This window comes from Podarcis raffonei, chromosome 17 (genome assembly GCF_027172205.1).
Source record: "Podarcis raffonei isolate rPodRaf1 chromosome 17, rPodRaf1.pri, whole genome shotgun sequence".
NCBI classification, from domain to species: domain Eukaryota; kingdom Metazoa; phylum Chordata; class Lepidosauria; order Squamata; family Lacertidae; genus Podarcis; species Podarcis raffonei.
The window spans coordinates 3,098,046-3,124,302 of NC_070618.1; the positions used below are offsets into that span (position 1 = coordinate 3,098,046).

The 26,257-nt window shown below is 46.4% G+C and overlaps 1 protein-coding gene and 1 long non-coding RNA gene across 2 annotated transcripts; one reads left to right on the forward strand and one right to left on the reverse strand.

The window, feature by feature from the left end:
* Positions 1-3,444: 3,444 nt before the first annotated feature.
* On the forward strand, positions 3,445-25,708 carry LPCAT3 (lysophosphatidylcholine acyltransferase 3). The gene is made up of 13 exons (XM_053370289.1): positions 3,445-3,630; positions 14,721-14,828; positions 14,941-15,047; positions 15,198-15,291; positions 15,815-15,852; positions 17,387-17,565; positions 17,938-18,046; positions 20,106-20,192; positions 20,295-20,461; positions 22,810-22,957; positions 24,901-25,059; positions 25,161-25,287; positions 25,381-25,708. Exons 1-12 carry the CDS (start codon positions 3,507-3,509, stop codon positions 25,275-25,277), a joined length of 1,437 nt encoding a protein of 478 aa, XP_053226264.1. The 5' UTR covers positions 3,445-3,506; the 3' UTR covers positions 25,278-25,287; positions 25,381-25,708.
* Positions 13,469-20,111, reverse strand: LOC128404605 (uncharacterized). Its single transcript, XR_008328143.1, has 2 exons — positions 19,874-20,111; positions 13,469-13,780 (listed from the first exon to the last, which is right to left on the reverse strand). It is a non-coding gene; the product is annotated as an uncharacterized LOC128404605 (long non-coding RNA).
* Positions 25,709-26,257: the final 549 nt, after the last annotated feature.

A 26,257-nucleotide genomic window follows, 5' to 3' on the forward strand; every position in this document is an offset into this window, starting at 1 on the left:
TTTCTTGTTTTTCCTTGCCCTTGTGGGCTGCCCCGTTTCCCATCCCCCGAGTTCTTATTTGTATGCACATGAAACTAGAATAAATACAGCCCCATGCTGCGCACTGGGTCACCTGAGTTATTATGGGTACCCTGTGTGGGGTTTAAATAAGGGTGTTGGTGTGCTGTGATGGGGCTCAGACTTCTGCCATATCCTATACTCAAAATGGGGGTGTGAGCAGAACAGTTGGCTGGTGCCCCCCCTCTTCCATTGACTTTTATAGGAGGGGGTTGAATGTTGCAGTTCTGTTGTTGTGTACAGTTCCACCATTGTTGGGGGCACAGGAGGACCCTGAAGGAAGATAAAACTGGGAATAAGTCTGTTCCCCTCCCACGTTCCCCACATCCCACTGACATCCTTGCCCTGTTCTGACTGTTCTGTTGACAGAGTTGTTCCCATCGGAATAGATACACCAGTAGGATGTTGCGCAAGCCTATCATCTGTGGTGGCAACATTCAGTATTTCGTGTTCTGCTGGTACAGCAAGTCTTCATAGCCAGTAGCTCAGAGTGAGCAACACAGTCATTCAGCCTAATTTGATGCTGACTTTGGATGGGCAATCAGATGCACAGACAGGGCCCCTGAACATAGCATGGCTTAACTTTCTCTTAAAGGTGGAGGGGCCCTTATTTTTTCCACCCCCCACCTGACCACCTTGGTCCTCCTCTGCCTAACTTTAAAAGCCCTCCTCAAGTAGTCATCTCAGAGCTCTGGCAAGAGTGACCTGCCCCCCCCAACCAGGAGCCTGCTGGGATTGGGGTGTTATAAGAATTCTAAGGTCCCAAATATAAAATAAATGTTCATAAATGTACAAGGCAAACACATACATAAGTATATAAACCATGTGTCTGAAATAGTACAGGAGAGCAATCCTGAAACCATTTTGACTCTCCCAAATTGACCTCAAATATTTACCTGCAAGGAGGAAGGAAATGGGGAAGCCTCTCCATCGTCTTTTGCTTACCTGTCTTAAGAGCGTATTTGTGTATGAATAGGGTGAGCCTGTGACCTGGTTTCAGGAATTAAAAATATTTACCATCATGAAAGAATGGCCAGGCCGCCCAGGTAAAGCAACCAGTGACCATTAACGATATCCTGGCAAACAGGATTTCTGCTGCAGACCACCTCCTGCGATGTATTTCTGCTGTAGACCACCCTCTTCTGTGATGGATGGATGTATGATGCTTTGGGGGGGTGGTCTTGGGCTACAGGGTGGGCAATTTCAAAAGTCTATATAAGGGCTTGCACACCATTTTTTGGGGTTCCTCCTCCTTCCTGCATGAGGTGAGTGAGGACTCCGGTTGGCCTGTGTTATTTTCTCCTACCGATAGGGGACACACTTAAGGACTCTATACGGGCTCTGGAATACCCCGTGAGGGAAAAGGAGCAGGGTTTTTTTCTATAACAGGGGGAAGAGAGAAAGAAAAGGGATGGCAGAATGAGAGAAAATGGTATCTGTGCCCCCTGACATATTACCCAGAGGGATGGCAACCGTCTGCAGAAGGCCGGCTGGCTGAGAGGCTAAGGAAGGGGGAGCAGCCTATCTGGAGTATAGAAGGATGTCCTTAAACAGCAAGTGGAAATTCATTTTGTTTACCTCGGAAGGAAGCCAGGGACAAAAGATTTAGGGAAATAAGTTTGCTTCTTAATGGGCCTTCCTTTTTAATCAGTATTGCCCTTTTAAAGAATCTGCATTGTTAGGAACTAGCAGAACAGCAGAATGGAAATAGTTAGAAAGCAATAACATGGAGTCGTTTGTATCATCTAAAGCATGCCATTTTTATTTTTAAAATAATTATAGTCCAGACAATTTATAGGCAAGTCAGAATGAACATCCTTGCCTTTAATAAACTGAAGGACAGCATTGGCTGGGATATCCTTTCTCCCTATCTCAGCTCTGCTTCCTGCACATAATAGCATGGAATACTGAAGAAATCATGAAAGGGTTCTGGAGTTCAGGAAAGCGGGCTAAGGGCTGTCATAAGTGACTAGGTAATTCATTGGCCTGATCCAGTATGCCCTCCTCATTTTCTTGTTGTTGTTGTTTAGTCGTTTAGTTGTGTCCGACTCTTTGTGACCCCCTGGACCAGAGCACGCCAGGCACTCCCGTCTTCCACTGCCTCCCTCACGTTGGTAGCTTCGAAAACACTGTCCAACCATCTCGTCCTCTGCCGTCCCCTTCTCCTTGTGCCCTCCATCTTTCCCAACATCAGGGTCTTTTCCAGGGAGTCTTCTCTTCTCATGAGGTGGCCAAAGTCTTGGAGCCTCAGCTTCAGGATCTGTCCTTCCAGTGAGCACTCAGGGCTGATTTCCTTCAGAATGGAGAGGTTTGATCTTCTTGCAGTCCATGGGACTCTCAAGAGTCTCCTCCAGCACCAGAATTCAAAAGCATCAATTCTTCGGCAATCAGCCTTCTTGATGGTCCAGCTCTCACTTCCATACATCACTACTGGGAAAACCATGGCTTTTACTATACGGACCTTTGTTGGCAAGGTGATGTCTCTGCTTTTTAAGATGCTATCTAGGTTTGCCATTGCTTTTCTTCCAAGAAGCAGGCGTCTTTTAACTTCGTGGCTGCTGTCACCGTCTGCAGTGATCATGGAGCCCCAGAAAGTACAATCTCTCACTGCCTCCATTTCTTCCCCTTCTATTTGCCAGGAGGTGATGGGACCAGTGGCCATGATCTTCGTTTTTTTGATATTCGAGCATGGAATACTGAAGAAATCATGAGAGGGTTCTGGAGTTCAGGAAAGGGCTGTCATAAGTGACTAGGCAATTCATTGGCCTGATCCAGTATGCCCTCCTCATTTCCTTATGTGCCTTTAAAATAAAAGCCAGATGATGATGATGATGATGATAGGTTTTATTATTTTGATGATGAAACATAATTTTCATTATAATGATGGGTTTTTATTATTTTGAAGATGACGATGGTTTTATTTTAAACACCGGTGTGGATTATATATATAATTCTTTTTTCAACGTCTGAACGTGCAATGCCAGCCCAAAGGCCGCGCCCGCCCCTTCCTCCCGCCTCGCGCCCGACAGTAACCCCGGCAACGCCTCCTCCTCCGTCCCCCCTCCCTCCCTGGTTCTCTCCTGTCTGAAGGGAGCCAATGAGAAGCGGGGATCCGCCTCGCGCTCGGGACGCCGCCCTTCCTCCCCAATAGGAAACAGCTTCCCCCTCCCTCTCCCCCCTCCCACTCCTAGACACCGCCCTCTCGCGTGGGGGGGGGCGGGGAGGCGTGAGTAACCTTTGCCTCAGTTACGCTTCGGAGGCGCTCGCTCCGCCCCCTGCCACCTGTTAGCCAATGAGGCGCGGGAGCCGGCGGCCCGGAGGCCAATGGGCCTGAGAGGCGGGGCGCCGCGGGGGGCGGGGCTTGGGTGAGGGGGCCGGCGCGCCGCCGGTGCCGTTGCCGGGCGTCGGAAGGGGTCACCAGAGCGGGTCCAGTCGGGCGGGCGGAGAAGATGGCGGACGAGGGCGGCGGCGGCGCCGGGGCCGGTTTCCACATAGCCACCAGCCTGGCGGAGGTGGCGAGCTCGCTGGGCACTTCGGAGCAGGCGCTGCGCCTCATCCTGTCCATTTTCATGGGTGGGTAAGGGACGGGGCGGACCGGCGGGTGGTGGTGCTGCGCGGGGTGAGGGAGGGAGAGGAGCGGGGCATGGCTTGCGGGCAGGACACCCCATTCCCACGTACCCCGCGCACACGTGTGTGGCCCGGAGGAGGACAGGCGGACCCTTCTCCGCGTGGAGCAGCTCACCTGTGGCGCCAGGGATAAAGCCACACCCGCCAAAAGCCCAGTCCTCTTTCCTGCACATGTTCCAGCTGTTCCTATTTTCGTCTACAGGCCGCCTTGAGCCCCTGTCGGGGGGGGGGAGGAGGAAGGCCGGGTAGGAATAAGCAGAATAATTATAATAACCCGCATATTCTCTGAAATGCACTTCCTGGGAAAACTGGGAGGGAGCCTGTAGCATGTGGTTAACATGCAGAGGAAGTGTGTGGGGGGGGTGTTTTTGGGGTTTTTTGGTAGCCCGTTGCATCTGGAGGATCTTAATTGTTTTACAAGTAAAGTTATAAGAATAAATCTTGAGGGGCAGGTGCTGGGAAAGAACTCTGCTGGAGAGCCACTGCTACTTCTTCTCAGTAGGCCACTGAGAGCGGTATGGAGAAATAGTCTGATTTACCATAAGGCTGCTTATCCTAAATTGCAGTTGTAGTGTGTCTGTGTGTGTGTGTGTGTGTGTGTGTGAGAGTGAGAGAGAGAGAGAGAGAGAGAGAGAGAGAGAGAGAGAGAGAACAGGAAATCGTGGGCTGCCCTTCTGTGTGGGCTTCTTAGAAGCATGTGGCTGATCACTTCGAAACAGGGAAAGGTTCTTCTGTTTGATCTAGCAAGGCTGTTCTTGTATGTATACTGACCTCCATAGCCTTTCTGGTTTCTGTTCCCCTTGCCTTTGTTACAGATGTCTGCCATAGAGATTGGGATCAGCAAGTTGTTTGACTGACTGTCTGCCAAGGAAGGGGACAGCAAGACTTACCTACTTTTAATAACTGTGTAGAAGACAGAACTTGAGTTAAGCAGTGTCATTTCTCAGTCCTATGCAGTGGGTTTCACATACCAGTCTTCTCTCTCAGAATCCATAAAAGCTTATGCTGTAATAAATCAGCTAGTCTTAAGGGTCCTGCAGAACTCTGTTGTTTGTTTTACATAGCTGTCAAAGCCATGGGAACCCTACTGTCCTTCATTACTTGTATGGCAAAGGTGGCTAACCTCTAGGCCTCCAGATGTTGTTGCAGATGGTGTGCTAGGGGAGGGGTAGTACCTCTGCTGGGGGACACACCATGCTCCTTCTGGGGTAGTTTGTCCTGTCCACCTTTGATCCTCACCCTGCACTCAGTTCTCACCTGTGGCTCCTAGAAGCTGTTGCAATGTGATAGCAGCCACACCCCAGGAAACGGCTTCAACTGGCCGGCTAAACCAGGTGAGGGCAGTTGATGGGTCTCAAATCCTTGGTGAGTTAGGGACTTCCCCTGCATGTGAAGACAGGCTCCAGCGGACGGAGCAGATGAAACCAATGGTGTGTCCAGTGGTCAAGTAGGCAGTTTCTACACATGCCATAGAGGGAATTGAGGGGCAGACGAAGCTTGTCAGCTTGGAAAGGTAGCCCATCTAGGAGAAGGAAAACTCTGATCCTAAACCTCAGCTGCCTTGTGGGACACCTTCAGGAGATGAAAAGGCTTAGGGGTAAACCCCACAAATCCATAGTGGAGTTCCCAAAACAGTTGGATGTTGCCTTGTACACTTCATTTCGGCAACTCCTGCAGCCAACCTGGTGCCAAATGTACAGTGGTGCCTCGCAAGACGAAATTAATCCGTTCCGCGAGTCTCTTCGTCTTGCGGTTTTTTCGTCTTGCGAAGCACGGCTATTAACGGCTTAGAAAGCGGCTTTAAGAAAAAGGAAACAAACTCGCAAGAACTCGCAAGACGTTTCGTCTTGCGAAGCAAGCCCATAGGGAAATTCGTCTTGCGGAACGACTCAAAAAACGGAAAACCCTTTCGTCTTGCGAGTTTTTCGTCTTGCGGGGCACCACTGTACTGCTTTGTTTTCCTTTGGACCATATCAGCAAGGCTGAGAGGGGAGTGTTCTTGTTTGGGCAACCCAGGACCTCCACACACACTGCCCAGGCTTGCGCCCCAGGAAGGCCGCTTCGGTGCTGCTAACGTAGTGGTTTGGCAGACAGACACCAACAACAATTCCCATCATCCCTTGAGCTTTGCTGACTGGAGCTAATGGGAGTTAAGAGTTCAACATCTGGAGGATCTTAGGTTAGCCACTCCTAATCTACAATCACTCCTTGCGTACAGGTGTGTGAAATGAGCACTGATCTGCCATTAAGAGTTAGAGCAGTGAGCACTGAATAAGGGCAGCATGGCTCCTTTCCTTTTTTCATGATTGCGGAGAAGGAAGCAGAAACAGGTGCAGTTACTTTTCACTCCTACAAAGGTGCATGAGTTCAGCTGCCTGCCTTCTGAATCAGCAATCACCCCCTGGCTACAGCTGCTTGAAACTCCTGGTGGTCTGCCTGCAGCCCAAGTCTAGGGCAGAAAAATATATGAGTGACCTTGGGAGCACATATGCATGTCATAAAATGAATAGTGCTGGAGTTGTAACCTGTGACACAGTTCTAAGCATACTTCCATTGACATATTTCTAAGTAGACATGGTTAGGGCTGGAGAATTTCTAGTTCTGTCTGCCCTATTCCAAGTCCAGCACAACACAAGAAAAGAAAGGGTGGAAGGATTCCAGGTTATTTTTAGATGAAAGAAAGGTTATGTCTCCAAGCATCAGTGAAGATTGTGGGGGCACCATGTTGAGTGCTAGACATTGCTGGGCTCATGGCACCACATGCAGATTGATAGGCAGGCTTGAAAGTAAAGGATGAGTCATAGCTATGTTTTGGATTTGTGGCTTCCCAACAGCCTTTACAATGGATATGGATGGCTTAGGGTGGTTTTTCTGAATTCTGACAGTCTTCTAAGTCTAATTCACCTAAAACAAAACAGATACCCCATTCACTCTTAGTCCTCTCTTTGGCAGGAAAGTGCATACCATCTTTACACCATTGAATTTGTGTGTGCCATCTGCTGCTGTGCATAAGGATCTGTAAGTTTGGGCATGAATCAAACTTGGCATTAGAAGTGAACAATTACAGGACATCTCAAATTTCCTCCTAAAGCCAGCTAGCCAGACGGCTTGGAGAGGCACTGCTATGGCAGGAACTTACATGTATTCTTTATCTCTCTCCAGCTCTCATGGTTAATATACGTTTTGGTGGCACTAAGCTAAGTTCTGCTAGGAGGAAAGCATATCTGTGTTCCACAGAAGCCATCTTTGCAGTTTTGTGTGTGTGTTCCCAGGCCAAAATAAGTAGTCCCTCAATTCAGAGCTGCAACGTTAGAATGTCTTTTTCTGTGTTCCTTTGGATCTCTTGGCATTCTGAAATGTGGATGGTGGACTCTCTTTTTTCCAGGGAGACCTGTTCAGCTAAATATGAATCACTATCACCAGGCTTAATTTTAAAATGTTTTGATTTTTAGATGTTTAGGAATGCATATCAAAGGAAAAAGATAACTGACTGTGTTCAGTTTAACTAGGAGGACTGTATCTTAATTGTGCAAATGAAAACTAGCTCTGAGTTTATGTAAAGACCTCTGATGGGGAAACCTGAGGTGGTAATACTCCAAGATGGGACCACTGTGCTTTCAAACAGGATAGTGGTGATGCTTCCAAGGAAGCAATGCTCTAGGGACCTATTTATGGTCTCTCTTACTTGCCAATCACTTCTAAAAACCAACTACTTCAGTTTAAATTCTCCACATGTCTTAGTCTCAGTTTAGACCAAGCCTGATCATGTGTGTTTTCTCAGAAGTAAAAGGTTTGCATTGCACATACTGTGGAGAAGCATCGAAACCTAACTGGGAACTCTGCTAAGGTGTGGCTGTCTTAACTAAGAGGATCATGTGGGAAAGTTGGATCACTGTTAATTATTGAGTAGGGCGAGGCAGATCTGCTGATCTTGCTATCAACTGATCTCACGTGAGAAGTATTGTGTAAATGTACTGCACTCCGGAGGTTCAGCATTGTCAAAATGCAGCACAACATCTTTCTTGAGCCACACAATTCCTTCCTCGCTTTGATGGCCAAGAACATTATTGCTAATTTCAGGAGCCTCTTACTAATTTCTTTCTCTTGATCCTCACTTGCAGGTATTCTGGGATGATTTTGTAAATGAAACCGGAACCAATCTCCTCTTACAGAACCTCCCAGTTTGCCAAACCCACAGTGGCCATCCAGTTTCCAGAATGTGCCAGAGCCAAGTGACCATGATCAGCATGTCACTTGCACAGCCACACTCTGATCCCTTAGGTCAGGGAGTAATTAACTTGTGGTCCTCCAGATGCGGTCCTACTATTCCCAACACCTGTGACTATGCTTCTTGGGGCTGATGGGAGTCCAGTAACATCTGGAGGGGGACAGGTACCCACCTCTGCCTTATCAGGTAATGAAATGAAAGAAGACAAGTATCCACCGTGTAGTGTAGTGGTTAAGAGCAGTAGACTCGTAATCTGGTGAACCGGGTTCGTGCCTCCGCTCCTCCACATGCAGCTGCTGGGTGACCTTGGGCTAGTCACACTTCTCTGAAGTCTCTCAGCCCCACTCACCTCACAGAGTGTTTGTTGTGGGGGAAGAAGGGAAAGGAGAATCTTAGCCGCTTTGAGACTCCTTCGGGTAGTGATAAAGAGGGATATAAAATCCAAACTCCTCCTTCTTTCCCAAACAAGCTTCTTGCCCTCTTTTTCTTCTCATTGGGGCACCAGATTTCTCCTAACCCCTGACACCTGTCAGCAGTTTCTTCCCAATAAGGCTTGATGCAGAGCACTTCTTTTGTGGGCTATTCCCTTCTGGTCAGTGCAGAATAGTTCACTCCCGCAATAACTTTTGCCATTTCCATCCATGCGTCATGTTTTTATGAACAGTGAGAGAGGCGACTTAAAGGGATTGACAGAATAAATCTTAGAAAGAAAAAACACTTGGACCCGTTTTAAATCTAGACCAATCATTTTTCAAGCTTTTTTTCTGTATCTGTTTTGAAGTGTGCACCCTACGCTTGTGTTCCTTACAAAGATAAAATAGCCTGTCTATCTCAGATGTATCTGATGCTGGCTACATCAGTCTTGTGTATCTGATGCTGGTTACATCAGTCTTCTTTATAAGATTAGTGATGGTGTGCGTTATTGCCTATCTCCTTCTCCACTTGCCAGAGGTGCTCCACCTGCTCTGTCCCCTACCCCAGTGTTTCCCAACCCTTTTTGGACCGTGGCCCCCCTTCCCACCTTGTTTCCTTCCTGTGCCCCCCCATGGGCGTAGCCAAGGGGGACAGCTCCTCCTCCAATAAGTAAAAATCAATACAAATCTGAGTTTCTGCTCCCCCCCCCAACAAAAATCCTGGCTATGCCCATGCCCCTCCCCCATCCTACCGGTAGAAAGGTAGCTATTTAAATGTTTTGTTTGTAAATAGAACAAGTTTTATTTATAATTTTAATAATTGATACAAAATGCAATTACATAAAATGATAGGAACATAATAAAATGTTGTTGAATCAAAGGAACATAGACTCATGGAGCTGGAAGAGACCCCAAGGGTCATCTTTCTAGTCCATCCCACTGCTATGTAGGAAACTCAGCTAAAGCATCCATGACAGATGGCCACCCAACCTCTGCCTAGAAACCTCCAAGGAAGGAGAGTCCAGAACCTATCGAGGGAGATCCATCTTCCGTGAATTATAAAAAGCAAACAATGATTATTTCACCCCAATTATTTGACACAGGGGGGGGAACCTGCAGATACAGTCCAAAAGGCACATAGGGAGTTCTGCATATGTGGTAGAATTTTAAAAGGCTTCACTGACCTGGTGCAAAAAGATCTTGTCATCCGGAGGTGCCCTGGCTGCCTAGATAAAACACTGCAGCCCCAAACACACTTACCTGGGAGTAAGGTCCACTGAATTCAGTTCAGCTTTCTTCTGAGTAGACACTTACTTACTAGATGCAAGTCAGCAGCATCAGATCCCCCTCGGCTAGACGGTGGGGTGGATTGCACCCTGCACTTTGCAGAGTCAGGCCCAGGCTGCCACCGGGCCCAGCACTGGCAGCAGCAACAAGCAGCTCTGGCTCTCCCAGCCCCATCCCTTGCCACCCGCCCACCACGCCTGAGCTGGGGGTTCTGGATTGCAAGCTCTACTGGTCAAAACGGGAGCCTCAGCGATTGCCCTCTCCCCCCAGAAACAAACCAGGACTGCTCCAAGAAAACACACGTGGCAAAAAGGAGTGCTAGGCCCTGGTGGGCCGCCCCCTTACCCGCTGTGATTGGCCAAGTGGATAGCCAGTCAATCAGGATTTTAAAAAATAATGATTTCCCTCTCTTCACTTCTCGCTTCCCTCTGTGGCTCCCTAGGCTGGTGCTATGCCCCCCCCCCCAATTTGTGCGATTTTATCTTGTGGCCCCCTTGGAATACGCTGGGGGCCCCCAGGGGGCCATATGGTTCCCAAGTTGGGAAACACTGCTCAGCCCTACCCAACTCAATTGCCTTTAAGTTATGCTAAGGTAACGGCTCTGCAGGGCTGCTTATGTGGGACTGTTCCCTTGTCTGTAAACAGACAGTTCACTATCTCTCTGCCAGGCAAGGTGGTTGTACTTCAAGGTGCACACTCAGGAGCCACTGTGCACACGGAACTCCTAGTAAGCATAAGCTACAGCACTTTACAAAATGCCCTGTACAGTCGTTCCTTCTGGAAATGCAATCCTATATGGCATGAGCTGTATCGTAATTGGATCTTGCCCTAGCTTCACCTGTGCTTTCAGCACCACACCTTATTGGAGGCAGCTTTACTCATCTCAGGTGAGCGTTGGATTAAAAATGCATTTATGTCAATGGGCATTGTGTAAGATCTACAGGAAGACAGCATTTTGAACTAATATCCAGCACTGTCTGATCATGCACCTCACATTTTTACCGAATGAATGCTTTCATTTACTATGTAGTACTTCTGCTTTTTCCATGTCAGGTCTCCAGCTGGCTTCTTAACTGTCACAATCTTCCATATAATAGTTTCTGTATTCATTTGCCGGTAGTGTTTTTGGCCCTCTAGTATAAGGTTACCAGCTTTTTTTCAATGAATCCGGGGACACTTTTCAACTTCGGTGGATTTTGTATGGGGACTGATTTGTAAATCTGGGGACTGTCCCCGGGAAACGGGGACGTCTGGTAACCTTTCTCTAGTACTCTTTTGGTACTTGAAGTGGAAAGTTAGCCTTCAGCACTAGCATGTCGGCTGCCTTGATGCCCAGCATTTGGGGCTTTCGTTCTCAGCTGTCTAGTGATACTGTGATATCAGCATTCTGTACCTCTCACGCTCCTTCTACATGTTTTCATGTCTCTGGATGCACTGATATGGTTGGATGTGAACAAGATTTGCAGTGCACAAAGTGTGCTATGTTTCCACCAACTCTCTTTTGACTGTGTGCTCATTCCACAGCCTGTCCCTGAGAAGAAGGGTTTGCTACTGATAGCTCAGTTGGTTAGAGTGGTGCTAACAATGCCAGGGTTGCAGGTTTAATCCCCATATGGGACAGCAGTGTATTCCTGTATTGCAGACAGCTGGACTAGATTATCCTCAGGCTCTACGATTCTATGATCTTGAGTTGGGTCATTGGTTTATTAGCCCAGTACTGCTCACTCTTGATTGGCATCAACTTTCCAAGGTGTTGGAAAGAGAGTGATATTTCCTAGCGCAGGAACCTGGGATGTTTTTACTGGAGGGGCTGGAAATACAACCTGGGACATTCGGCTTGCAACACCTGTGCTGTACCACAGACAGATGACCCTTCCCAGGTGAGCATTGCCAGGTCCTCAGGAAGTCTAATGTTGGATTATATAACATTCTTTTGGATACATGTTGAGGTCAGGGATGGCCATGCCAGGAGAGAAGCTGAGGGGGCAGTTTGGGGTCACTAAGAAAGGGATCAGAATAGGAGGAATACAAATTTGACACACAGCGTACAATCGATTGGGGAGTTCTGTGCAAACCCCATTGGCACGTACCACTGGTGCAGCTCCGAACTGTATCAGATAAGGCCTCGACAGGATAATTTCCCCAAACATTGATCCCTCTTATCTTATTTTTATTACAAGAATTTCTGCCCTGCTTCTCAAATAATTCCTAGGGTGACTTACGGTACTGTAATACAAAATCCAATAAAACATTTAAAATGTATGAAAGCACTCTAAAAATATAAGAAGGTAGCAACAAATCACCAGCCGAGATAAAAACTGATTGGACTAAGAGGCCTGGAAAATAGCCTCGCTGCTGAAATGATTTCAAAGGAGGCACCAGGTCAGCCTCCTTGAGGAGAGCGGCCCACTGTTGGGTGGCCACAGCCAGGAAGGGCCAGTCCCCAGCTGGATGCTGGTCACATCTCCAGTAGAAGGGAACCCAGAGACAGGCCTCACTGAAGATCTAATGGGAGTGGACAGGGAAGGTGCTAGTAAGATCTCCTCCTGGTCCAGACTGTAAGCAGTGCTCTGTGTAAATGCTACCTGCCTTTTCTTCATCAAGCTCCTAGGCAAAGCCTCTGGCATTATGAGTACATTGGAATCATGACTCTCAGTTTCATGGTATTCAGAGACTCTTAGTTTCTGGTTGCTCTACGTCCTCAACTTTGCCAAGAACTTTGCCACCTACCTCCTACCGTCAGGAGCATTCTGAGAATCAGCATTTCTTTTGGAACTCTTGCTTTTATGGCTGCAGAGATAAGTTTGGAGCGAATAGTGCCTGTGATTAACGACATCATTGCATTGGCAAGGCGTGTCATAAGGACAATAATCCACATTGCGTACCAGAACACTTGTGTGTGAATTTATCCCTTAAAATTACTGCTTGGTCCTGGATCTTGATAGCTAGTTATTTTTTTAGTTTGAGAGAAGAGAAGCAGTGTATCTGTGGCTGCATTAGTTTGTCTTCCGCTTTCTAGGAAAGTTGAAGTGTGACAGCCCTTGTAGCTCAGGGTGCTCTTAGAAATAAGCGCTCACCAACTTATTTCTTTTTATCCTACAATCATTACTGGGAAACTAAGGTTTTGCAGATTTCTACAGTGCTTCAGAAACTTGTTTCACCAGAGGTGCAAGTGTGCTAAATTGGTGTGTCATGCATCATCTCACTAGTGAGTATCTGCAGTCTAAAAGCTCCCAAGAATGTGGGCTGCTGCTAATTCTGCTAAAAGGATTAGGTGGCACAGAACAAGACTAATGGGATTTGAACCTTTGATTCCATTAGTAAATCATTAAACCTGAGGGTGGGGAGTAGGAAGATTTGAACCTTGAGGCTTGAAGCCTTTGGGCTATAAACTTGTGGATTTGTCAATGTGTTTCTTTAATTTCAAAACAAACACAATAATGGAGTACAACCTCACAGGATTGGTATGAGGGTAAATGCAAGAGAAGTTGTAGCTGTGCTATATATCTGATATTAAAATAATCCAGAAAGCTCTGTAGGAGACTCATAAATAAACCACTTCTTCAGGGGAAAGGAGTGTGAGATCCAATTACAATGTCACTTGGTTACTAGGTAATATTTATAGCATGGCCGGTTGTACTGGAGAGCAATGGTAAAATATGGCTTGTGTGGTCGATTACACTTACTAGAATCTAGTTCATTGTGCAACTGGCTGAAATGTGCAACTGTCAGTCATGAATGGGGGGGGAGAGAGAGCAGAGGTGAGGCAAGGGGGGGCTCTTGGTTAGAACAGCGTTGCAGTTCAGAGCGTTGAAGCACTTGATGCAGACTTACAAAAAGTTAGAGAGAGTAAAACTTGTGTAATCAGTAAACTGCCTGAATACGAAATAGTCAACTGAGGAAATTTTACTGGTAAGTTTATCGTCGGCGTTTTGGAATGAGACGTGTGTGAAACAAATCATTTTAATTTACAAGGGTTCTTTGGGATGGCACATGGCATTTCGGTCTATCCTGCACCCTAGAATACATTGCATCTCCTGATGGGTTCATGGTCAACTCCAGCTCCCCAACATCCAGGTCATGGGGGTGGGTGGGGGTGGCAAGTTTTGCCGCTTCTGCACCAGTGTCTCCAAACGTAGCACTTTAGTTCTTCCTCCATAGGACTGAACTGAAAAAAAGTAAAGGTGTGTTTAGGGTGTCAGCCAAAGCTCCCTCCAGTCCTTTCTTCCAAAGCTCTGTTTCTTAGTCACTTTAAATTGTTGAGTTACAGAGAGAAAGATGTGGCAGCATCACAGTGAATTGTGCTAAAAGAACATTTTATTATTATTATCATTATGTATTAAATTTGTATACCACTCTAAAGATCACAGCATCACACTTAGCAGCATTAGTATGCCTGGAAGAGTATTCTGGGTGTGTGGAGAAACCAAGGATACTCAGCCATTGTCAACAGCCCAGTTAAAACTGACTCAGGAAGTATCTTATGCAGTGGGTGGAGAATTTTTTTCTGTCTCCATGGGGCAGATCTTTATCAGGATTAGCCTTGTGGGTCTGTTAGAAGATTGATGCACTTTTCCATGGTTTCTACTTCAAAAGGGTGTCTAAGTTTTCTCTGATCATTACATAGTGTTGGACGTCTGATGTAGTTCTCTTGTCATTGATAACTGGTTCTCATTTAAAAATGCTGTCATAATTTTTGTATGGTTTGAAGTCTTTATAAAATTTTATCTGTGCCTCTTTGGGGGTTTTTAATTTTGCTTTTCCCCCTCAAAAAATGTTTATGGGTTCTCTCATTTTCTACTCATATTGAAATACTGCCCCTCAATGAGCACAAACTTAATTCACAAAATGTTTTGGGGTATGTGTACCCCTGCGTCCCCTGGAGCAAGGCACTCTTAACTTCCCTGTTCCTCCTTACAGACTGGGCTGAGTCTAGAAGATAGCCATGAGCTCACAGTAAAGTCTTACTTAGCTCATGTGAGTCCTAAACGGTCAGTTTGGTGCACCCTCTGCGTCCCCTGGATAGTAGAATAATCAAAAGGGAATGCTTTTATAGAATCCATTTGTGTTCGTCTGGACTGATCTGTCTTCCTGTTCTTTCCCTATAGGATACCCTTTTGCCTTGTTCCAGCGCTATTTCCTTTTCCAGAAAGACCTCTACCTCATACACCTGTACAACACGCTAACGGGGCTCTCGGTTGCCTACTTCAACTTTGGTAAGGGGGGCTGAGAAGATGGCTGCCCGACCAGTGAGTACCAGAGTGGGGGGTGGGGGGGCGATGTTGCTTTCCCTTGCGGTTTCTAATTGTCTCACATTTACCTCCTCAGGGCCGCAGTTCTGTCACTCCCTCATATGTGTCTTCGTTCAGTTTCTCATATTGAGGCTCATGGGCCGCACAGTCACTGCCGTCTGCACTTCCTTCTGCTTTCAGATGGTAAACCTGTTCCTTCTGTGTTCCTCTCTGAGGTTCTGATCTTGCTGTCTTTTGCTCTGCCCAGCAAGAGCTGAGCAGGAGCCTGGGGAGTGGGGGCGGGAGGGCAGATAGAGGAAGCAGCGGTTTATCCTCACGGCTAATGTCTTTCAGCTATATCTGATGGCCGGCTATTTCTTCACTGCCACAGAGAGCTATGACATCAAATGGACCATGCCACACTGTGTCTTGACTCTCAAGCTGATAGGTAAGCAATTTTGCTCATCCAGTTCTGTTCCATCGCCATGCTTTGGCGCCACAGATTCCCTCCTACAGTCCAGCTATGTTGCTGCTTTAAAATGTGTACAGTCGTACCTTGGTTTGCGAACGCCTTGCGGCTCAAACATTTTGGCTCCTGAATGCCGCAAACTCGGAAGTGACTGTTCCGGTTTGCGAACTATTTTTGGAAGCCAAATGTCTGATGGGGCTTCCATGGCTTCTGATTGGCTGCAGGAGCTTCCTGCAGACAATCAGAAGGCACATTTTGGTTTCCGAACGTTTTGGAAGTCGGAACAGACCTCCGGAACAGATTCTGTTCAAGAACCAAGCTACGACTGTATTGGGAAATCCCAGGGCAGATTACATGGGGCTTCCAGTGGCCTCTCAAGCAGATAGTAACCTGGTTCATACTCACTGAACTGCAACATTGGATTTTTCAGGCCATTCGGTGGGCTGACTTTTTGTACAGTGTTGGCCTCCTTGATTATATTGGTATCTCTTTCTACCCCTAGGTTTGGTCATTGATTACTATGATGGCAGAAAGGAATTGGTGAGTGAAATGGAATCATTTTCTTTCCCCCATTCCTCTCAACGGGATTGTGTTCAGGGGAGTTATTGGAGATAAAGGCTGTAGCAATTAGGAAAGGGTCCTGTGGAGCAGGCTGGGTACCCAGGAAAGTCTTCCTTTCAGGGTAGGAACTGTCCACTTCTCAAACAGGTTATGAGTGAACCTCTAAATTCCAAACACTTGTACAAACAAGCACAGAGGAAAAATCTGGTATAAGAAGTCAAAAGTCAGGCTTGTTAAGAGAATCAGAAATTTACAGATACAGTGGTACCTCAGAAGTCGAACGGAATCTGTTCCGGAAGTCCGTTTGACTTCCAAAACGTTCAGGAACCAAGGCATGGCTTCCAATTAGCCACAGGAAGCTCCTGTAGCCAATCAGAAGCCGCGACAGACGTTCAGGTTCCAAAGAACGTTCGCAAACCAGAACAATCACTTCTGGGTTTGTGAAGTTTGGGAGCAAGGCGTTCGACTTCCAAGGTACGACTGTATTTGAAAGATGAGGCAGTGAAAGCAGAAAAGGTGCAAGAAGCAAACAAAGCTGGCAGACTTGGAAAGCCTTAGTTACAAAGAAAATGGGACCAAAATTCCTAAGCCATTTTGATCACCTTAACACTACACAGACACACAACTCACTTTCTTATTTTAAAGTTATCCTTGGGGCTGAGCAGAAAATGTGCTTCATCCAATCTAAGTGAGACTTGATAAACTTGGCCCATGAGAAGATGACTTGAAACGTCCAGTCTGAGGGGGCGGTCAGCTGGGACGTTGAATATGCTGAAACACCTATGAAGCATTAATCCACTCAGACCTGTCAACGGCAGTATCCAGATCATGATTTGAGGGGGAGGGCAGGACTCCAAATCATGCCTTTGCATAAGGGCTGCTGGGAACAAGGCCAGAAAAATGAAGGGCTCTTTTAAATGAAGCTTCTTTTAAACAGGCCACAGGCCTGAGGCAAAGATTACAGAGTGATGACTTAAGGGAAAAAATAACAAATAAAGTTGGTGCAAATGCTGACTTTGTATCCTCCCGCTCCTTTGCAAAAACCTCCTGCTTTCAGGTCTATCAAGCAGTATTTCTTCAAGTTTGGACATATGTGGGTGGGAGTGGGGGGTTAGTTCATTTGAGGATGTTAGGGAGGATTGGGTAGAGAAATGCTATATGTTACTGTGCCCTTGAGCTTATCATGGCTTCTTCTGTGCCAGTCCCTGCTTCCATTTCTAGAACTCCAGGGAACAAAGCCAGAAAAAGTTGCAGTTGACAAGTCCTTAGGAAAGCAAATACCAGAACAGTTCGCTGTTAGGATTATGAACGACACTACAAAGCATGCTATGAACCTAGAGATTTCTGTCCATGATTGACCTATGGGATTCCTAATGGTGGATCTTGTTCTTCAAAGCATTTAGAGCAAGTGAGTTAGGCAGCTTTAAGACTAACAAAAAATCTCATGCATGCAAGCAAAAGCAAATTCATGGGTGCTGATGCTGTTGCTGGTGTCTTTATTATTTTTCTACAGCAGGCTCTCACTCCTGAACAACGACAGTTTGCTGTTCGGGGAGTTCCTACTTTACTGGAAGTCACTGGCTTCGTGTATTTCTATGGTGCCTTCATGGTGGGCCCACAGTTCTCCATGACACAATATCATAAGCTGACAAGAGGCGAATTGACTGACGTTCCAGGCCAAAGACCCAACAGGTAATTTTCCTTGCCCCGCTTCCCAGTGCCTGGAGTATTCTTGTCCATAGCGCTACTAATCAAGACTCCAAACATTGTGGGGTGTGGGGCATTCCAGCTTCCTCATGTTGGTGATTCCAAAATCCATGTAAGGGCTGTAACTTTATTGGGTCAAGCAAAATATTACAGACTCATGTGCAGTGCCCAAGATTTCAAGTTCTCCAGGGATCCCCCCATAAAAGTAGTAATTGTAATTAAAAGCACATAACATTGTCCATTTGAGCCACAGTCCACTTTCCCTTTGTTCTGAAATAGTGCACCACTGGATGACTGATTTCCTCTCTCTCTGTCTCTCTCTCTCTCCCCCCCCCCGCTCCCCAACATTCATTTCAGCTTTGTGCCTGCCCTTAAGCGCCTGGGCTTGGGCCTCTTCTTCATGGTAGTCTACACTGTCGTGGCCCCATACATCCCTGAGGAATACCTTGTCTCAGATGCTTACCTGGTAAGAAGGGCTTGGAGGAGAAAGAGCGGTAACTCCAGGAAGAATAGTATTAGTAATTATTATTATTATTGCTAGAGTATTTGTATGTGGTCTAAACCACAGAGCCTAGGGCTTGCTGATCAGAAGGTTGGCGGTTCAAATCCCCGCGACGGGGTGAGCTCCCGTTGCTCGGTCCCTGCTCCTGCCAACCTAGCAGTTCAAAAGCATGTCAAAGTGCAAGTAGATAAATAGGTACCGCTCCGGCGAGAAGGTAAACAGCGTTTCCATATAGACAGTTTCCTGAGGGCTGGCTTGCTTGTGCACCGTTTTTCCGAAAATATCGAAGACTTTTTACCACTTCTAGGAGCACATAGGCCAGTCAGACCAAAAACCAAAACCATCACTACAGAATCCAACAGCGCCGGAAATGTTAAGCCACCCCACCCTGTAGTCTTAAATTTTTTAGAGCACAAGGGGGGTTTTTTGTCCCCGCAGCCCTAAAATTATACAAGGTCAAAACGTTGGCACAGCTCCTTTATGGATCCTTTCTGGACCCACCTTCCTCTGCTTTCTCCCCCCTTGAGAGAGTTCAATCCAACTCAGAGCTCTCCTACAAGTCCCCAGATGCGTTTCAAACACATGGGTTAGACTAGAAACGGGGATGATGAGAGTGGAGGCTTATATCCACCTAACATCAGTCTATAAATGGCTGACATTGAGTCTGCTCCCCTGAGGAATAGCCCCACTGATCCTCTGCGACCAGTTCCAGTCAGGCTGGCAGACAGCAGTCCTGAACACCCTTCAGAAACTGGGGTTTGCCTCTCAAGCCCTTCTAAGTCTGGGGTTGGGCCAGGCAAAAGCTACGGTCAGGCAAAGAATCATAGACAATGAGAGACAACAGGACTGCTCAAGTTGCCCTAACTATAAAATTGGAGAAATCAAGAGATATATATTGCCGCACCGGCAGCATCTCTCTTCTTTCTCATATCCAAAAATGCAAGAAGGGCTTTTACACCCGCCAGAAGCTTGGCTCTGCCCTTGCCGGTCCTGGAAGGATCCTTTAAAAAAGTCCCATATGCTCAGAGACTTTGTGCCTGTTCATTGGGGGATATAGGAAGCCTAGAGCATTTGTTCTTTAGATGTCCCTTTTATGAAGAGGCACATAGTGAGACCATTGATCCCCTGCTGGCGAGTCTCACTGACCTCCCAGAAAAGCAAAGATTTGACCTTTTCCTGTTAGGCAAAGATCATAAGACGACCCGGATGGTCGCCAGCTTCTGTGTACAGATCTGTAGGCGCAAACAATCCCCCGACTCAAACTAGTTTGTTAAGAAAATCCCCGAACTCGGTTCCATGGGTGACTCTGGGCCATCTCTCTGCACTAGCTTATCTTAAAGTTTTAAGTGTCTATACGCTTATCGCATTTATAAATTTTAGTTTTCCTTCTGAGATTGTACCCCCAAGTGTGTTTTATAAGCTGGTCTCCGACCATAATAAATTATCTATCTACCTTGAGTCCAAGTACTTTCTCAGCTAGAAGAAGCTTTTGTCTCTGTCCCATCTCAATGCATCTTCTTTTTCCATGAACCACCATAAACACTTGCTTGAGAATGTATAATTCTAAACAAAAATCTACACTTCCACTCAAAATTACATGAGAAACCACTCGATTTGTATTGAATGCATTCAAAACATTGCATGCCTTTAAATTTTCCTGCTGCTTTTCTTATTATGTGTATATATACATAAATGTGTACTGCTAACTATATGAAAGGCATCGTTAGATATTTTGCACATCCTGTTTGCATCATGCATCTATGAGAATATTTTAATACTAGTTTTGCCTACCACAACCCAGCTTTATATGCCATTTCTCTGTACTGTTGCAACTGCGCTCGAGTTTTTGGAGACGAGCCACAGCTTCTTCCCAGAGTTGCATGTTTGATTCATCATTAGGTTCTTGTTTCTTGCATGTTGCAACTGAGCAGACTCTCCCATCACAGCAAGTTCATTGAAGTCTTGCCTCTGATTTCCAGGGCAAAGCTCACCTCACAGATTTATTTTTTTTTGTTTCCTGCAGGAACAGCCCTTCTGGTTCCGCTGCGTTTATATATTGATCTGGGGCAAGACGATGCTCTATAAGTATGTTACCTGCTGGCTGGTGACGGTAAGCCTGGAAGCCGAGCTTGGCCTGCTAAACCACTTTCGCCTGTTGAGTAAGGCCAGCAGCGTCAAGAGAACTTGTTAATCTTCCCCGGTTTCGTTGCAGGAAGGAGTCTGCATCATCACGGGACTTGGCTACAACGGGAAGGATGAAAAGGGGAGGCCAAAGTGGGATGCTTGTGCCAACATGAAAGTCTGGCTGTTCGAGACAACCCCTTATTTTACAGGCACCATCGCCTCCTTCAACACGAACACCAACGCCTGGGTGGCTCGGTAAGCAATGCTGGTAGCTTTTCTGCAGAACAGTTGTCCCCAAGCCTGGCTAGGGAGGAGGTAGCCTTTTGTACAAAACCAGAAAAAGTCCTGAGGCTATCTGTTTTTCTGTGTTTACTACCTTGTCCCACTTTTGAAATGTGCCAGTTACAGAAAGGTAGCCATGTTGGTCTGCCATAGTCAAAACAAAAAAATTTTTCCCTTCCAGTAGCACCTTAAAGACCAACTAAGTTAGTTCTTGGTATGAGCTTTCGTGTGCATGCACACTTGTATCTGAAGAAGAGTGTGTATCTGAAGAAGTGTGCATGCACACGAAAGCTCATACCAAGAACTAACTTAGTTGGTCTTTAAGGTGCTACTGGAAGGGAAAAAAAATTTTGTTTTGAAATGTGAGCAGTGTTTAATTGTTTAAAAAAGCATATATCCAGAGCTTAAGGGAAATCAGTAGAAATACCAGTGGGCAAGGACAGGGCTTCTGTGCTCACGATTAGCCCAATGTAGTAAGTCTCCTTGTTTGAACTCAGTAGGATTTATTTCTTGGTTAGGTTTACTACTAAGTAAAGCAATCTTGTTGGGACGCGGGTGGCGCTGTGGGTTAAAGCCTCAGCGCCTAGGACTTGCCGATCGAAAGGTCGGCGGTTCGAATCCCCGCGGCGGGGTGCGCTCCCGTTGCTCGGTCCCAGCGCCTGCCAACCTAGCAGTTCGAAAGCACCTCCGAGTGCAAGTAGATAAATAGGGACCGCTTACTAGCGGGAAGGTAAACGGCGTTCCGTGTGCTGCGCTGGCTCGCCAGAGCAGCGATGTCACGCTGGCCACGTGACCCGGAAGTGTCTGCGGACAGCGCTGGCTCCCGGCCTATAGAGTGAGATGAGCGCACAACCCCAGAGTCTGTCAAGACTGGCCCAAACGGGCAGGGGTACCTTTACCTTAAAGCAATCTTACTTAGTAAATGTATATCCACCATTCTTTGCCCACGGAACTCTAGGTGTAATACAGGCTTCTTTGGTGGTTTCCCAACCAGGAAGTGAGCAAGCCTGAGACCTGCTTAGCCTCAGCAAGGCAGAAAAGCACCATGTACCTTCCCATCATGCACACAAAATCTCTGGGATGGGGGAACCTGTGGCTCTTCAGATGTTGCCACATGGTGTGGCTCCTGGCCATGCTGTCTAGGGTAGTATCAATTGGGAGTTGAACAACATTTGAAGGGGCCACAGGTTCACCATGCCTCACCTAATGTCTTTGTGCATAATCCAGATGCATAATCCAGGTAGATTCACATGATTACCTTCTTCAGAGCAAGGTGTTCATCCCCAACCCATTTTTCCTTCTTTACATCACCTGGAGTGGTGACGACTACGCAACTATCCTTATCTTGCAAATTGGCTTGACAATGTCCTATTATGAATTACAAGCTGGTAACGTTTGGAGCTGGTGGGATCGTGATTTTTAATACCCTGGGTGGTATTCAAATAGGTTTGACTCAGAGGAGACGAAATGAATGGACCTAATTTAGTCACTTTCATTAATTTCACTCAGTCTGCTCTGAGTAAATCTTAGTTGACTACCACCTTGGCTACTCTGGGAATTATACAGCACCAATCAAGAAAGTGCTTTTACACATGAAATAGAAAATATCCGCTGCATGCCTATGATAGTGGAAATGGATTCCAGACAAAGTTTGAGCCCCCAGAACAGCTCATTGAGAAATTAAGCCGGAACGCAAGTTGTTCAACTTGAGGGTTTTCTTGTGGGCAAATGTTTGTATTTCCCTAACTGAAAAGCATTCTCCATATCTTTTAGAAACCAGTCCAATAAAGAAAAAAAATCATGCAGTAAAATAAAACCTATATGAAGGGTGTCACAACAAATCCAAGATACAGAACACAAATTATGCTAAGAAGTTAGCTAATTAAGAGGTTAGAAGTGATCACCATGGCAGTCTATAGTAATAGATTTAACTTGCATAGAAATCTTGTATATAAAGAAAGCCATAGCGCAGTACCAAAGCATACACCCCAAGTTTGATTCTTAGCATCAAATTAATCTGTTTGCCCAGTGCCCCCACCCCAATGTAACTAAAACCAGCTATTTCCATAAAATTGAGATCAAATTATTTCTGCTACATGGAGAAAAAGATAACTTTGAACCAGGGCCCGCCAGTGTTTTTAAGTGCTGGTTTAAAACCCTTTTCTTTTGCTGTTGGAGCCTCCTGCAGCAAAAAACCAAACCAAAACTTGATGAAACCACCATTACCTTTTTGAGATGACATTCTTTTCTTGAGAAAACTAAATGGTGATTAACGCCTTCAGGACTGGCAACTGAAAGGATTTATTGTTTTCCATCTACAGCTACATTTATAAGCGGTTGAAATTCCTGGGGAACAAGTTACTATCTCAAGCACTGTCCTTGCTTTTCCTGGCTCTCTGGCACGGTCTGCACTGTGGGTACTTGGTGTGCTTCCAAATGGAGTTCCTCATCGTCATTGTTGAGAGACAGGTGAGGAGCTTTAAATGAGTGGTGTTAGTAGAACTGTTGCTAAAGTCAGCCTCTAGGTCAGGGCGGCCCAACTTTTCATTCCAAGTGGGCTGCAAGAGTGCTTCAACACAGAAGCCATGGGCTGCACACAGCCTTATTTCACTGGAGGTGGGAAGTGAGGCAAAAGCTTTGATGTCCCCTCCCACCCTCTTCTTAAAGTCGCTGCCTTCCCAGAGGCTTAGGGAAAGAGGCACAAGGCTCTGGCAAGGTCCTAAAGCCCACCCACCTACTCCCTAAAGTGCTAACTATACTTAGGGAAGGAGATGGGAGGACTCTAGGACCCTGTCAGAGCCTTAAGGCCTCATTCCCAAAATCTAGAGTCTCATCCAGCTTTGGTATGGCAGCAGGAGGTGGCTCACCTTGATCTAGGTACTATGCCTTTCTTGGAAAGTCCTCCATCAGATCTTATAAATTGGCAACACCAGATTGCCAGGAAGGATGTGGAATGAAGTTTCTGAATTGGAGGTTAGTTGACTTCTTCCTTGTGTGATTCCTAAGTGAGCAGCATCAGTTTCACAAAGGGTCATGTTGGGTTTTGGTTTTTCAGGCTATCTTTTGTGTTCTAGACTGGAGAATGAAAGAAAATGTTTTCTTCTCACTACAGTACCCAAGGCTAAGACTTTGGCTTTCGTAAATGCCAATGAATCAAACCGATTTAAGATTGGGGGCTATAGGTTGACAGCCATATTAAGCAGTCAATTTATAATCATCATCATCTTTATTGTCATTACCCCCTCTCGGGGACAAAGAAATTACTTGACTGCTCCATAAAAACACTAATTAAAACGATACAGTATAATACAGCAAGGAAGATTAGATGACTTTCAAAGTCCAGGCTTCCCATTCAGGGCCGAGATCGCTCTGGAGCAGAAGCTGTTCTTAAGACGGCTCGTTCTTGTCTTCATCGTCCTGTATCTCCGTCCCGACGGCAGGAGCTCGAAGAGACAGTGACCAGGATGCGATGGATCTTTTACTATGTCCAGTGCCTTCCTATGGCACCTTGTGGCATAAATCTGCTCTAAGGTGGAGAGTGGGCAGCCAACAATGCTCTCTGCTGCCTTAACAACTCTGCACAACCCCATCCTGTCCTGGGTAGTACAGCTTCCGTACCACACACATAAGCCATAAGTGAGCACGCTCTCAATGGCACAGTGATAGAAGGCAAGAAGAAGAAGAAGAGTTTGGATTTGTTATCCCGCCTTTCACTCCCTTTAAGGAGTCTCAAAGCGGCTAACAATCTCCTTTCCCTTCCTCCCCCACAACAAACACTCTGTGAGGGGAGTGGGGCTGAGAGACTTCAGAGAAGTGTGACTGGCCCAAGGTCACCCTTGGGCCAGTCACAAGCAGCAGTTTCTGCGGAAGATGGTTTTTCCTTAGAATTCTCAAAAAGTACAGTCTCTGCTGCGCCTTCTTCACAAGCCCCCTTGTGTTGACATGTCCCTTCAGTGAAATCTAATTCAGTAGACCAGGCTAGGGTGCCTGTGTTCATCCTACATTTTTGTCGACTCCCAGCTCATGCCCAGCATAGCGGATGGGCAGGGGTGGGGGTTTAGTCCAGCAACATCTGGAGGTCTGCGGTTTCCCCATCCCTGTTTCATGTGTAGTCTGGTTTTAGACCACACAAAACTCTGGCTCATGCTGTCTCAACTCAAGCCTGCCCACAAACTAGCTTTTTGAGGAGTTTACTGACCACTGACAAGCCACAGCTGGGGCTGCTGTTCCACCTTAAGAGCTGCTGCTCATTAGATTCTAGTACTGAACAAATAGAAATCAGAAAAACAGTTAAGACCTGTCCAGTCAGTGGAAGCTCATACTATGGTGTGGGCCCTTAACTGCTGTTAATACAAAGTAAGGTTTGGTGTTGTCTGATCCTAGCCATGGAGACCAAGTTCTTCTTGTTACAGCTTATTGACCTGGTACACGACAGTCCACCTCTGGCTGCCATGGCCTCGACCACTATCTTGCGGCCTTTCTTCTACGTGATTCAGCAAGCTGTCCACTGGATGTTCATGGGATATTCTCTGGTGCCATTTTGCCTCTTCAGTTTGGAAAAGTGGCTCAAGGTACTGAAGAAGTCTAATCCATGGGGAAAGTGGACTCCCCCCCCCCCTTACTGTCAGCAGTAGCATGTCTTAACTCTCGCTTCCTCATTCGCTCCTTCTAGGTATACAAGTCTATTTATTTCCTAGGCCACGTGGTGTTCTTCACATTACTGTTTGCAATGCCTTACGTGCGGAAAGTACTTGTGCCACGAAAAGAAAAGTTAAAGAAAGCCGAGTAACAACCAAAAGGTAAAAAAAAAGTAAGTCATGGGGGTGTGCTACTGCTTCATAAGCAGAATCAGGTGGCATGCAGCTAATTAATTTTGCTTCTTTCTCTTCTAGATTGTACCACGTGTGCATTTATTATGGGGATGGTAGAAGCATCACCTGCCAAACTTGCTGCGGTCAAACCCATGCAGAGTGACATTGGGAAAAGAGCACAGGGGCAAAGACCCCAGATTGAGGGGGGCTGGGGAACTGGCTGCAAACTCCCTCCCCCCTTCTACAGGTTGCCTTATCTCTCAACTTCTCCCTACGGACACTCCAGTCTCTGGAAATGTCAGATGATTGTAAAGCACTTGACGCAGCTGCCATCTAGGAATGGAGCCACCGCCTGACTTTTTCTACTTTCCAATTCTGTTAGATAAAATTGGTCCCAGTTGGTTTTTCACTCGTGCCTCATCTGCTTTTTAAAAAACAAACCGGCTGGGGAAGCTGGTGCTGTTTCTGTCTCCTAGCTTTGTAGGCAAAGGGAAAGATAGGTTGGTGGTGTTCATAAGCTACACAGGAGTATGTGGGACTCCAGACCCACCCGCACTGTTTTAGGTAAATCGAAGGACGATCCTCTGTTGTAACAACTGCTGCAACCCTCCAGCTATTGTTGGGCACAGCTTGGCTATGGGGCTATCATAAAAGGCCAGAGGCACTGGGAATGACAGCAGAACAATATCTGAAGGGCTTTAGATTTACTGTGCTATAGGTATACACACTAAGGTTGCTACTTCATTTTCGTACTTTGCTGCATGTCCTTTTATACAACACCAACTGAGCAGAAAAATCTTTTTCCTGCTATGTTTTAACCCTTCTGCATTGGCAGTCGCTTCTTTTTGGCTGCCACCTAAGAGAAAGTAAGCAGGGGTAAATCCCTGACACTGCTCCTACTCAGGTTTGTTTTTCCCATCTTACTTTGAACAAGCACAGCTGTATATTCAAATGACCT

Excerpts from the sequence above, each read along its gene's own strand:
- LPCAT3 (XM_053370289.1), top strand. The coding sequence starts at position 3,507 with ATGGCGGACGAGGGCGGCGGCGGCGCCGGGGCCGGTTTCCACATAGCC. Across the intron at positions 3,631-14,720 it reads CATCCTGTCCATTTTCATGG|GATACCCTTTTGCCTTGTTC; the intron begins GTGGGTAAGGGA and ends CTTTCCCTATAG. Across the intron at positions 15,048-15,197 it reads CTTCCTTCTGCTTTCAGATG|CTATATCTGATGGCCGGCTA; the intron begins GTAAACCTGTTC and ends AATGTCTTTCAG.